Raw genomic sequence first — 14894 nt, 5'->3', positions numbered from 1 at the left:
AAACTATCGACCAAAAATGAGACTGGAAACAGAGGATGACCTAATAAAGATTTTGGGTAGACAATGCAGTGTTGCGAAAGTGAGATTGAAGATATATAGAAGACCTAGCCTTTTAATTTCAAATCATTATTATACTAGCAATGGTAGTGAGGTAAAATTCCTCGGTATGGGTAATGGGAAATATTATAGATGCATATACTATTCGTTTCTAGTTTAACGTTTCTTTCACCACAGAGTCTAAATAGGATGTAAACATGCAGTTTACCATTAAACCCAAGTCACATCAGCTCCTATTGAAAATTAAATCCGGATACTTGGATACATACTCTAATTATATAACTGAGAGAGTTATCTTGCTTCGCAGACCCTAAGTTGCCTGTTTGATAACCCTTAGTAGAGCATTCTCTGTTTTCTGTTTCATTTTGATACAATACTTTTGAAACCCTTTATATTTATAAGACATAAACTATACAACTTAATAAGAGGAAAATACTGTGGTTCTGTAATCTAACTTTTCTAGAGACGCGATAAGGTAGTAGACGATGGTCTATATTGTTATTATTGATCTTGCATTGACGGTATGTGTGTCTACCAACTGCACACTATTTAACCCTGGTTGTGATTTGAAGCCGACAGTAACAATAGAACCCATTTTTAATAACCTCGATATTGTATAAGAATGCAAGGTACAAACTTTCAAATCTAAAATAAAAGTTGAATACTTCATTAGAAACTTGAGTTACCTACCAGACAAGAGTTTGAGGCTGTATCGTCTCGAAAAACTGTTGTGTCTCGTCTCGGAGACTGTTTCTGCTTCACTTGTGAAAGCTCTTTCTCGGGAAGTTCTATGAGACAAAGAGATAGCTACAGCAGTAATAATTTTAAATGAGCTGTGTTATTCATTGTAACGTTTATACGTTACATGTCTTCCTGATCAAGCTGAAGACAAAGCCGTGAATCAATTGTTGGGGTAAAATAATTAAATAAACACGACATAAAAAGCAAGTAGCGGTATCGCAGTGTACAGCACGTGCAGAAGTTTCTTTACAGTGTACACAACGTAAACATTTAAGTTTGAATTTTTTTGCATTTCCCCTTATGCTCCATTTCCCAATCAAAAGCTTTAATAAGATGAATGGATATTTAAAAATGGAAATAATTAAGTTTTATATTTGATATGTAGAAAGTCGTTTAGTTTCATTTTAACGTTCTATTTCATGAACAGATCAGTATTTTGCATCCTGAGCATTATATAAACCTGCTAATCTCAAGAGCACTGTAAGGTAGTTTATCAAGCAAGGATGGTAGCCATCATTACTCGTATAGAGATTCATAGGGAACCGATTTTTGATTTCCCATATCTTGGAATCAACTGGATGAATTGATTCCTAACTTCTACCTTCCTGGCCAAAATTAATGGTGACCCGTTAAGTAGTTCTTGAGATTTTGTGACTCTCGGACGAACACACGGACAGGCAGAGGAAATATATAAGGGAATTTTTGGTCCTTAAAAATTAACTGTCTATTGAATATAAAATGTTTGATTTTATGTAATATTTTAAAAAGTCTTTTCGGTTTAGGCGTGGCTTAAAATATCAAAATTATGTGTAAGATCCAATAACATAGCCTACTTGTATGTCCTAACTTCCAACAACCACCTGTCACATCATTTGTTATTAACCCATTAATTTATGTGGAGAATCACTTTTCTGTTTTCATTAAAGTAATCAGTCGAATTTTAATGAAAGGAATTTTACTAGCTTCTTATTCAGATCTAGTTAAATGTCCCTTGCTATTAGAAAGTGAACTTTCATTATATAAAAAATCATTACTTAACTTAAAGTTTATTAAGCTTTATAATTATGTACGACGAAATTGAATTCTCATGAAGTAAAAGACAATTCAATAGCTTTGATCAAAACAAAAATCAGTAAATTAATAAAACCATTAAACATCCATTTTATTTCAAAGAAAACAGAAAAAATAATTCCCCATATTATTCAATAGGCTAAAAACAAAGGTGGTGCAAGTTCTCAATACCGTCTAACATAAAAGAGTTTTGTGTGTATATATTCTGTTACAAACGAAAAAACAAAGGTAGTGCAAGTGTTCAACACCGTTGAATATGAAAGAATTTTGTGTAGTATGTTATATATGTTATCTTATCTTATATAATATGCTATAAACGAAAAAAAAAAAAAACAAAGATTCGGCAAGTATTTAATACCGTTGAATATAAAAAGAATTTTGTGTATATATTCTGTTATAAATGAAAACAACAAAGATAGTGCAAGTATTCAACACCATTAAATATAAAAGAATATTGTGTATTCTTCTGTTATAAACAAAAAAGACAAATATAGTGCAAGTATTCAACACCATTGAATATAAAAGTATTTTGTGTATATATTCTGTTATAAATGAAAAAAAAACAAAGATAGTGCAAGTACTCAACACCGTTAAATATAAAAGAATATTGTGTATTCTTCTATTATAAACAAAAAAAGACAAAGATAGTGCAAGTATTCAACACCGTTGAATATAAAATAATTTCGAGTATGTTGTCTGTTACATACACACACACACAAAAAAAAAAACAAAGATGATGCAAGTACTCAACACCGTAGAATATAAAAGAATTTTGTGTATATAACCTGTTATAAACGAAAAAAATAATCTAATTTCCTAGTAAACCAGTAGAGTAAAACTAGTTTTTTTTTAAATCGTTACAAGATGTTTTAATATTTTTTGTTTTCTTTTAAATAGGTTGTAACTTTCCTTAATTCTATCTATAAGCTATTTGACGCTAGAATTGAGAGATACGATGTTTACAAAGTAGAAACGATAGGCGATTCCTATATGGTAGCATCAGGACTTCCAGTAAAGAATGGTAAGTATTTATTTTAATCTCATTTAGCACTTTAAAATCTATTTCGTGTACAACAGGCAAAAAAATTTAAAGGAATATATATGTCATGTCTGGTCAGTATCACATTGGCTGCTAATGTCGCCATTCTTTTTTTTTCTTGATTTTTGATTGGTTTGAATCTAAAGGGCTCATTTTAGTACTAAGGCTATCTATTTGAGGTGTAGATTTAGCTTTTTTTTGGTCACCAATTAAAATATTATCACCACGAGAATTACAATTGCTTTTATAAATGCTGAAGATGAGAAATAAATAAATAATACGAGAAAGAAATGTTTTTACCCATTATGTTTTGCTCAGCCAAGTTTCATAGAAATCAATGCAATAATAATGTAAAAGTCCAGAGACATATAACGCCCAATCAAATAATTTTAATTTTTGAGACTCTGTTATGCTCTGATAATATACCTATATTTTAAAAGTGAGAATCAATCTCATAGCTATAGGGTGATCGCTGAGGCTCCTCTTAAGAGTTGTTGCACGACCTATGTAACTTTTATTTGTTTGTTTAGGTAAAAATATGTTCAATAAGTAAGCAGTCAATAAATTCTTATAGATTATTTAGTTATAGACAAATTATAAATTAGTTATGAGACGAAATAGAAAACCTCAATGGCGTGAAGTGGTACTCAAGTCTACAGAAACAATCGAATTTTTAATACACATAATAAATATAATATTATCCATCGAAACAAATACAAATATACAGGGTGGCCCAAAAGTAGATATACAGTACCGTACTGATCAGCTCATTGCGTTTAATATCATTTTTTATTGTTATCCATCAAGTAGACTTACTTTCTTTATTATTTGTTCTTAATGTGTTTTTACTTACATCTTAAGCTCGGAAGAACCGAAGCAAATAAGCCCATAAACTAGAATTTTATACTTGATCAATGCAGCGGTGTATACCTACTTTTGGGCCACCCTGTATATAGTAATAATATTACTAATAATATAAACTTATAATATTACTGAATAAGAGTCAGTTGAAATTCAGTATAAGTATACAATGATATATTTGACAATAAAAGAATCTGTAGATCATATCATAAATTCTTATTTTGCGAATCGCTGTGAGAAATCTGTAGAACTGATAACTCTGCTCAACTGAATGAATAGAACGGAACCAACTGATAACTCTGCTCAACTGAGTGAATAGAACGGAACCAACTGATAACTCTGCTCAACTGAATGAATAGAACGGAACCAACTGATAACTCTGCTCAACTGAATGAATAGAACGGAACCAACTGATAACTCTGCTCAACTGAATGAATAGAACGGAACCAACTGATAACTCTGCTCAACTGAATGAATAGAACGGAACCAACTGATAACTCTGCTCAACTGAATGAATAGAACGGAACCAACTGCAGACTGGCGAGATGAAGTGCGATTCACCTGGTTCTTTTAAACAGGCGTTCTTTTTTCATCGCACTCCAGATCGCAGGTCATCCTACAAGATTATACCAGATATGAATCTAAATAATGCTGTTTTCTTTTTTTTCTAAATTATGCCAGATTTCTTGGCTAACCCCATTATCTTCGTCATTACAATGACGTATTCATGTACAAAAGAATGAATACAACGCTGTCGCGGGAAAAGTCTTGTTATACAGAATATAGGACGCAGACATAAGGGTAACATTAAAGATAATTTGTAATACAGTTGTTATAGCCACTGGTAATATACATATGCATACGTACCACTTATTCTTATTTAAAGACAATTGTGTTAATTTCTGAACCATTGCAACAGCATAAGAAATTTTAGGGTAGCGTCTAGAAAGAGGAAGTGACTAATGCGTTCTCATTTGTTTAATTATTTTCACATTTTTAACGGCTGAATAAGGACATAAAGCTTCATACAAGTTGCACATCCAAAGTTTCAAATTGCACTGTAATATCATATGTCAACACTTCAGTTTCAAGATTCAAATACTAATACACACACATACACACATGGATTTATTATTATTATTATTATTATTATTATTATTATTATTATTATTATTATTATTATTATTATTATTATTATTCAGAATAACGAAGCATAGAATAAATAATACGTACACCTGATTCATCTCCATCCACCGATCAAAACATGCTTAAAATGTAGATTAGTTTGTTGATAATTGAATAAATCAGATCATCATATCAATAGTTATTAACAAGTCTAATATATCTTTGGTGCGAGCAGTCCTGGGTTCAATTCCCCATGGGGACGCTCGGTTGAAAACTTGTGAGAGCTTTTTCAGGCTGGTCATCTTGAGTAAGGTTTTCCTGGGTTTTCCTCATTCACAGCAGGCAAATGCTGGGATGGTTCCTAACACATAAGTTCCAGGCCGCTTCCTTCTTTCCCCTTTCCTTGGATAGTGTAATCGCCGAAGGACGTCAATCCCTCATACGTCATCGGGTTAATATAGTCATAGATTCGAAAAGCCCAAAAATCTAATTCCTAATGCTAATCCTAAGTCTAATTCATTTCACTACTTTACAATATTTTGCTCTCTCTTGTTCATAACCAACGAAACAAAGAAAATTGTATCTTTAAGGGTTAAATCTTCGGTTGGCCATTAGACAGAAAAGGCGGAACTAAAATAATCTTTACCCAGGCCCGTATTTACGCACGCGCATGTATACCGTGTTGAAAAAGTGTCCTGCTCATGAGAGAGAGAGAGAGATTTAAGAGAAATCTAAGTTATATTCACAACAATATTCATACGAAGGTGCGAACCCAGTTCTCTTGTAACTTATTAGATCCCTAACTGCACTGGGAAACTTATTGACAATAATGAGTTGTATTCCTGTATTTTTTTCTGGGGGCGCGGTGGCTCAGTGGTATACTGTGTTTGCTTGTTGAAGTGAGTAGACGTGTCTTCTCTCTGTGCAACAAGCTCTGACGTGTTTACTTTCAACGCTGCCTTCCTTAGCAATCAGGTTTGCTGCTGTTTTTTTTTTTCTTTCTTTTTTTCTGTGTTCTTTTTGTGAGTGAATTAGTTGAATGAACCATGTCGTTAAAAAGGGTAAATACTCTTAAATATGATTTTGGTGGTGTTTCGCAGCGACCAAGCACCTTGAGTTTGCATCAGTGGCTCAGTGATAACTTCAAGTTTACTGTTGATGATGTATTAAGTATCGAAATGGATGTTTATCGCAAATTGTTATATGTGAAACTTCGTACCGAAGAGCTTTGTGAATCAGTTTTGCGTACTTCTGACGGAACTGTGTACTATAGTGATACAGATGGGAACCATCCAGTACCAGTTTTGTGGGCCGATGTGCAAATTGTAACCGTTAAGTTGCTTTGTACGCCAATGGAACTTGATGATGCTGAAATTAGAAGAGTTCTTGGGGACTATGGTGTTATTTCTAAAATTTCAGATGAACTTTATTCTGCTGATCATGTTTACCCTATACGAACCGGGCGTAAATTGATACGAATGGAAGTGAAACGACCTATTCCATCGTTTGTTGTAATCCAAGGACAAAAGTTTTGTGTTACGTACCCAAATCAGACCCGTACATGCCTCAGGTGCAATGGGGCACATATGTATTCTAATTGCCCCCTTAGAGTTCCCAGTGATCCCAACAGTTATGCAGCTAAGGTTGCCCCTACACTTCGCACTAATAATTCTGCAGATCGTCTCATGCCTAAATTTGACAGTTTGCCCATTACTTCCCGCCCTTGGAACAAACCCACCATCAGTGTATCATGCTCATCTGACCCAAGTGTGCCTACAGTAGATGCAACTCAATTTCCAGAACTACCAACTACGAATGTTTCCTGTGAGCCGAACAATGCTACTAGTGTCTCGTCAGAATTGCCTGTACGTGCGTGTCCTAATCCTTCCACTGAAAAAACAGAAGGCCCACAGCAGTTACCAATTACATCTGATGCCCACTTGTCTAATTGTGTTACGGATGTTGAACCAGTTTCTGGAGAACATGACTTCTCATCGATTACGTCGGCTTCTACGATCGTTCATCGTAACGAGTGCTGTACTTCTGGTTCCCAGGACAATTGTGGTTCGTCTGAGGATATGCTTCGTGCACCATCCACCCCATCCCCGCCTAGTGAGATGCAGGGTGCTTCTCCTATCACGGACTTCAATGCAATTAGTGACGAAAATCGAAATCGCCGCAAGCGTTCCAAACGTAATGAACTGAGTCAAAAACTGTTTAAGAAGTGTGAAAATGACCCGACCACATCTATTGTATCTACAAATATTGATACTATGTCATGACATCATGGTTGGTGCATGCGTTATGTGTCAATGGCTCCAGATCAATTGTGTTACGATCAGTTAGTATCTCCTATACTGCGTTAGATTGACTTGTATGTCATTCCGATGTTCTACGCTTCCCTTCACAGTTTTACTTGTTTTTAATTATGCTCTTATCTTTATTTTCTTCGCTCTTTCTTTTGTATTGGTGGTGTTATGTGCTTTCTAGTGTGATGATGCTTAAAATTGCTACGATTAACATTAATAACTTGCAAAGTTCTGCCAAACAATCTGCACTACGTGACTTTTTGCATGTAGAGGGTATTGATGTTGCTCTTTTACAAGAAGTTGGTCTTTTTGAACTGAATCTCGGTCCGACCTATACTGTAGAAAATAATTTTGACAATAGTGGCACAGGTACAGCGATTGTTTTCGCGATTCAACAAGTTTCTCTTCTCCTGTGTTCCATCCGTCCGCTCGAATCATACGTGGTAACCTAGGCGATATCAATCTTGTCAATCTTTATTCTCCGAGTGGTTCACAAGCTCGAACCAGGCGAAATACCTTCTTTTCCCAGGACGTTGCTCTGTCGCTTGGATCCAATGTTGAAAGGTTAATTTTGGCGGGAGATTACAATTGCGTTTTAAGGCCTGAAGATCAAACGCCGGGATTTAACTACTGCCATGCTCTCCAGGAATTAGTGACTGGACTTCATTTACGAGACACATGGATCTGTCTGAAGCCGCAAGCACGGGATTACACCTACTTATCACACCAGAGTGCGTCACGCCTTGACCGCATATATGTATCTCCCGTATTGGTGCCCTGCATTAAGCAAGTTGAAATTGCCCCCACCTCCTTTTCTGATCACTCAGCTTATATTGTATCCTTCACCGTTCCTGATCTAACTGTTGAACAAGGTCGCGGTTATTGGCAATTCAACGCATCGTTATTGGAAGACGATCAATTTTGTGCTGAGTTTCAATCCAAATGGCATTACTGGCTTAGACAACGTCAATACTTTCCTACTGTTAGTGATTGGTGGCATGCTTATTTCAAACCACGATTTGCAAGTTTCTGTCGGTGGTACTCAGCTGAAAAGTCCAGAGATCTTCGTAATCTCCTTTACTTTTATACCAGGTGTTTGCGCGAAGCTCGATGTGCTGCTGTTTCTGACTTCACTATGTTCTCTCAGGTTAAGCGTTATCAAGCCTTGCTTCTCAATTTGCATCGCCGCCGTATAGCAGGTATCAAGGTCAGAAGCAAGGTTCCAATAATAGATGCTGATGAAGAGCCATCATTACATCATATTCTCAAAGAAATCAAACGAGGCCAAGGAAAATGGATCCATCGAATCACAGATGACGAAGGACATCTTCATCAGGATGCTGCTTCCATTAAACACGTGTTTTGGTTGCACTACTCCAAACTTTATGGTATGGCTAACATTACTCCAACGTCTGAGGAATTTTCTACACCACCCTCTGCTCTTCTTGATGATGCTGCACAGCAATCTCTTGTTCGCCCTTTTAGTATTGAAGAGGTACAGCACGCTGTCCTTGCAGCTCCCAAAGGTAAATCTCCAGGGCTCGATGGAATCTCTGCAGAATGGTATGTCAAGTTTTTCCCTCTCATTGGTGAAATACTGACCTGTATCGTTAACGAGTATTTCAGTACTAACCCACAGCGACTGTATCGTAGCCCAGGTGTTACAGTATTTATACCTAAGCAAGCACATCCCACAAGTGTTAATCATTATCGCCCTATCACTCTCCTCAATTGTGATTACAAGTTACTTGCCCGTTGTTTGAACAATAGACTCAGACTCTATATTGATATTCTCGCTGGACCATTTCAATATGCAAGAGTAGGTGTGAAGAAAATATACCACATACTTCAAACTATTCGAGATGTTATCGCAAATTTTCAGACTCACACTACTAGTCATGCCTTGCTTGCCTTAGATTTTAACCAAGCCTTTGATCGTGTAGATCACAATTATTTGTGGTCACTAATGAAGCATATGAATGTTGGAGACTTATTTGTTCGTTGGATTCGCGTCCTGTATGATGATGCGCAATCAAAATTAAAAATCAATGGGTTCCTTACTACACCTTTTCAACTCAAACGCAGCGTCAGGCAAGGATGTCCATTAAGCATGACTCTTTTTGTCATTTCTATCTGTCCCCTACTATACAGAATTGAAGAGCGTATCCAAGGCCTTAATATTTGTAATGTTCCTGTCAAGGTGTATAGTTTTGCTGATGATGTACATGTTTTCCTTCGTGATCCACAGGATTTAACAATAGTTGAAGACTCCGTTCAAGAGTACTCTGAGCACTTCTTAATAGACTGAAAACGAACCTCCTGCCGTTAGGAAATGGTTCTACAACTGCATTTATAAATTTTCCTCAAGTAGTGAAGAATATGAAAGTACTTGGCATTTATTTTTCCTGTAACTTGCATGAGAGTATAGCCAAAAATTTTGACGATGTTTTTCTGAAGATAAGATCTGTTTTACATCAGCATAGATCTCGTAACCTCTCGTTGATATCTAGGGTTTACTTTGTAAATACATATGCCTTTTCCAAGTTGTGGTACATCTGTCAAATTCTGCCTATGCCTACACCTTACATTCAGAAGTTCACCAGCATTGCTAACTGGTTTGTGTGGACAGGTATGATTTTTCGAGTACGCTATCCAATTCCATGTCTACCATATAGTGCCGGGGGACTAAACCTTCTACATGTTGCCAGCAAAACGAAAGCCTTATTTTCTCACCGGGGGTTCCAAAACATTCAAGGTATTGGAGATCACCTCAGTACTACGCTCCTTTCGTCTCTCGTAGCTACTAATGATGGATTACTACCAGTGAACTTATCTATGATTCCTACCGATTTCTGGTATTTTAAAGATGTCATATGTAATTATTTTTATTTGTCTGTGAGTGCCCTGCAAAACTTACCTCAAACAGTAAAACTTCTCTATAAATTGTTTCTACACGAACAACCCAGCGAACGTCATCATATAATTTCCAAATTCCCATCTGCGAATTGGCAACGTATTTGGAGGAACATTTCATGTAATTTTGTGTCCACCTCAGCTCGTTCGTTATGGTACAGATCTGTTAATAACATAATAGGTACTAAGGCTAAACGGCATCATCTTCAAATTACAGATGACAACCAATGTCATATTTGTGGGAAAGTTGATACTTTGGAACATCGTCTCACTACCTGCAACGAATCGCTCTCCGTTTGGAAAACTTATAGTGAAATGGTTCAGTACTTGTGTAAAATTAGCATGGATTGCATTACTGCTCAAATGATCTTGTTTCCTGATTTTAGATTTTTTCCTACAGAGAAGCAAAATTCTGTTGTTTGGCTATCTGCTAATACTATAGAATTTATTCTGTCGCCTAGGTTACCTTAAGCACATCACACATACAAGGATTTCCTTTGTTCACGATATGGTAACTTCCCACCACCAAGAAAGAAAAAACTCTTTGCACATTACCTCAACTACTTATTGTATGGACGCCCGCTATAATTGACATGTAATTTTTTTTTAATTTCCCCTACTATATATTGACTTTGTAACAATGTACACAGTGTGTACCAATATGTAACTTTATTTTTGTATTTTGATACAATATGTAACGTCAATTAGTAAAAATAAAAAGTGATTTTAAAAAAATCGGCTAGCACGTTCGGCTGTTAACCGAAAGGTTGGTGGTTCGAGCCCACCCGGGGGCGCAAGTATTTTGTTCTTTCATTATCTTCACTTTTAAATTGTTACCTTCTGTCTTTTGTGAATAAAATCCATGGTTTCAAAAAAAAAAAAAAAAGTGGCAGAGTGTTCACCTCCGGTGGTTGGGGTCCCTGGTTCGATCCCAGCTCTCGCCGTGTGGACTTTGTGGTGGACAAACACCGTGCCCGCTTGTTTTCTCGGGGTTCTCCCGTTTCCTCCCACTTTCTTCATTTCACCATTTCATTCATTTTTCATAATCACCATCTCCTTTAGCCTAACCGGCATAACCGTGGGACGTAAAACTTAAAGGTTTCATTTCATTTCATTTTTTTCATATCTGTATTTCGACGACTAGTCTGACCGATTGTGTAGAATACGATCTAATATATCAAGTTAAGCCTTAATTCTAATTCTATTTTATTATTTTCCACGAAGTGTCCTCTATGTCACAATATCAAGCCAAGCTCTCTAATATAACATACACATTATTTAAATACAAAACCACATATAATACATGTACAACCGTGGGTAAAAGTGCGTGGGAACGTAGAGGGACGTCGTCCCCCTACCTCCAAAAAATATGCACGGCATCCCCCCAGTTCCTAAAAGATTTACAATGGAAAAAATAGGCAGGGGGACGGTGGGACGTCATGCTGCTACTTACCGTCCCCCTACTCTTTCAGATCCACTCTTACCCCTGTGTACAACGATATATTTATGTTCAACACCCGATACAACAATTGCCAATCGTATTCGTGATAGATCCATCTATAATCTGCATGTAATAACACTTAAAAACACACCCAGAACTTCCCATAACAAATAATCTCCAACAGATGCACTGTTAATGTTTCGTTCTTTATCAGTTTTTTATGTAATATTTGCTTGCGCATAACTGAATACTAGCAAATAAAAAGGCACAAAATTATCTTGGACTTAGGGTAACATAAAATGCCTAAATAGGAACCCATCTTTAGCTCTTGAAATCTTTCAGTTTTACGGCCCATTGTTATGCTCTGCAGGCTAAAGGAGATGTGATTATGATAGCGAATAAAATGGTGGAATGAAGAAGGGGCGAACAGGGAACTCCGAGAAAACCCACGCACAATATGTTTGTCCTCTTGACATGATCTGCGATCAAATCAGGGACCACACACACTAGAGGTGAGCGTTCTACCACTGACCCCTCGCGGCCTCTTGTAGCTCTGGATAAAGCACTCAGTGGCCAGAAAACTTAGCGGTCTGGGATACATCACACTCATATTCGTGTATAACAGGCAATATGTAGTAAATTTTAGGGTCACGTGTTCCTCAGTCGTGAAATACTACTTTACCGGTTATTCTACCCGTATACAACAGAAGTATAAACAATTTTGTCAACCATTGTCTTTCTCGCTCACATACAGTAATTATCGCGAACATAGGATCAGGTCAGGGGCGGATCCAGGACGGACTTCCTGGGGGGGGCGGTCGGTAGTAATACTGCTACTTAGAGCTACTTTCAAGAGCTCCAAACTTTTTATCGATGGGTTTATTTATATATGAAATAAGAAAGTTTGCTCTTCTGGGGCGGATCCGTAGCTAGGAATGGCCTGGAGAACTTAGTCCGTTCTCCGACCACCTCCAGACCCCCTGAAACCAGGTAGTGGGGTTGAATAAAGAATCCAATTTTAAATAGTATTTCCAGCCCATTGATTTCTCGAACGATGCCGAGAGCATAATTTTAACCGCTTTGTTATCGGGGTTTCTGTAGGGATGTGCGATACTTCGATATATCGAGCGAGCGAGCGATATTTTGTGAATATCGAAATTTCGATATTTTGTAAATACCAAAATCGATATATCGATACTTCGATATTTTTCGATACTTCGATATTCGATATTTCGAGCTTTTTCGATATTCTTCGATATTTCGATACTTGGATATTTTTCGATACTTCGATATTCGAGATTTCGAGATTTTTCGATATTCTTCGATATTTCGATAGTTCGATATTTAAATATTTCGATATACTTCGATATTTCGATACTTTGATATTTTGATAATGGAGGTGGTCTCCATAATTACTAGAAAACATGTTTTAATTACAAAAAACAAACATAAAAATGTTGCGTGCAGTTTGCCCGTAAATAGATGGCTGAGCGCCGCAGATTTATAACTGATATCAAGGCATATTTTGAGTTCTATACTGAAATGGCTGTAACATATTCTGTGTGCCAAACATGATCAAAGCCCAAACAATATAGTCAACATGATGCCAGAATCGAGAAAATGTGGCGATCCATAAGGGCGCATATAATCTGCAAGCCTTATCCTTAGTTTTCTCGAAACTTCCTTGATGTTAGTCAGTCATCTGTGGCGCTGAGCCGTTCAAACACGACATTGTGTAACAGGAAAAGAGCTGAATGAGTACCTGCTGTGGTTATAAACTCTGGTATAATTGGGTAGAATAGATATATATTTATACAATATCCCAGATATATTTATACAATTTCTACATACTACTCCTCTTATGTTGTCGGAAACGCAAAAATTACGTGAACTACAACTAAACTTGCACACAAACTTTTATAGTATACATACTACGAATCTTTGTTTCTTACAAATGAGTATAACTGGCGAACAGGAAACTTATTGAAGTGAATATACAAGAGAAGATGAGATTTTCGTAAAAATAATTCTCACCATCGTGATAGTAATAAGAATTTAAGTAAATGCTCAAAACTTACACTAAATAAGAATTAAGATTAACTTTCTCCTTACACAAATCTCATTAAAAAAGAAGAAAAAAACAATAATGTTATACCACCGGGCTGGATAAGCGAAGTCTTACTTAAATGTTACAGTGCTATCTTTAAAAATTACACAGTACTCTTCTTAAATCTAACATGTTTTTGTAAGACAATATTTCAATTCTTTTTTAAGAGTAGGTAATAAAACCTTACCAATTTTTATTTTGTAAAGCATCATACAATTATCATGTTTGTCATATTCAAAATATGTTATGACGTGTTCACAACTTAAAAAAACAAATATTTTAATATTTATAAAAATGATAGCTACATTTTACTATTTGATTTCATTCTGTCGCATAAGCAGTTTGTAAAATATTCAGCCCTGTCCCGACTTACACTAATACTTTGTACTTCGAATTTGATGGAAATGAACGGCAAATTCGAATGCCAATTACTCCAAATTTAAGCTAAACACCAATTTTATTTTTTCTTAAAAACTTTTCTCACAGCCAAACCACAGCAAAGCAGCAGAAATCGAAGGAACGTATAATGTGGCTAGGTACCCCCTATAATTTGGGCATAATAACGCTTCACTACTTTACTCTTCATTTTTGACCGAATTCTTTTGCGGGGTCCTTTTGGAGTGGAGGAAAACTGATAACATGTAACAAATTATTGTCCAGAATCTGATCTGCAAATAGTCTTATACATTATTTTCAAGCATCACCTACTGATCAGTGATCAACACTATTCTAATCAAAACAATGAAAATATAGTCGCTACCACATGTGTTCCAATGTACAGTACAAGTCTATCAATTTAAATACAAAGTCAAAAGGTTATACTGATATTGTGGCTGTGTTACTCGATGGAAATCAGACTATAAATTAATATTTCGACTATTCCCAGCATGAAAATGAAATGGAACATTATCCATTCTCTATTTTACTACTGCTGCTGTCACATAACGTTTCGAGGGAACACCATTTCTCTCGCCTTTAGGTGGTCCTTTTAGTTTTCATTTTTTTGGCTAACTTCCGCCGGTGACAGGAAACTAATAGGGGAGGAGCCAGAGGGCCTCCATATGCACCACCACCCTCTGATCCTTTGTCACATATATTTCTATATTACCTACAGTTCAAAAAAAATTTGTAACCATGTTCCCAAAAAATAAAAATGATGCCACTATAAAATCGCGGACCTTTCTTTGTTAACCAACAGTGATTTTACGAAAAGCGTATACCTTTACGTTG

At 36.2% G+C, this 14894-nt stretch overlaps 1 protein-coding gene across 2 annotated transcripts in view; it reads left to right on the top strand.

Annotated features, from left to right (window-relative positions):
* The window catches only part of LOC145670989 (uncharacterized), a 427013-nt gene that overhangs the window by 381943 nt on the left and 30176 nt on the right, over positions 1 to 14894 (top strand). For both annotated transcript variants that reach the window (XM_081739620.1, XM_081739619.1), the window contains exon 12: positions 2767 to 2890. In XM_081739620.1, the coding sequence (XP_081595746.1) occupies positions 2767 to 2890 (124 nt within the window). The remainder of the gene's footprint in view (positions 1 to 2766; positions 2891 to 14894) is intronic.

This window comes from Thermobia domestica, chromosome 15 (assembly GCF_964235325.1).
Source record: "Thermobia domestica chromosome 15, izTheDome1.hap1.1, whole genome shotgun sequence".
NCBI lineage: Eukaryota > Metazoa > Arthropoda > Insecta > Zygentoma > Lepismatidae > Thermobia > Thermobia domestica.
This window is presented reverse-complemented; position numbering and strand designations above follow the sequence as displayed.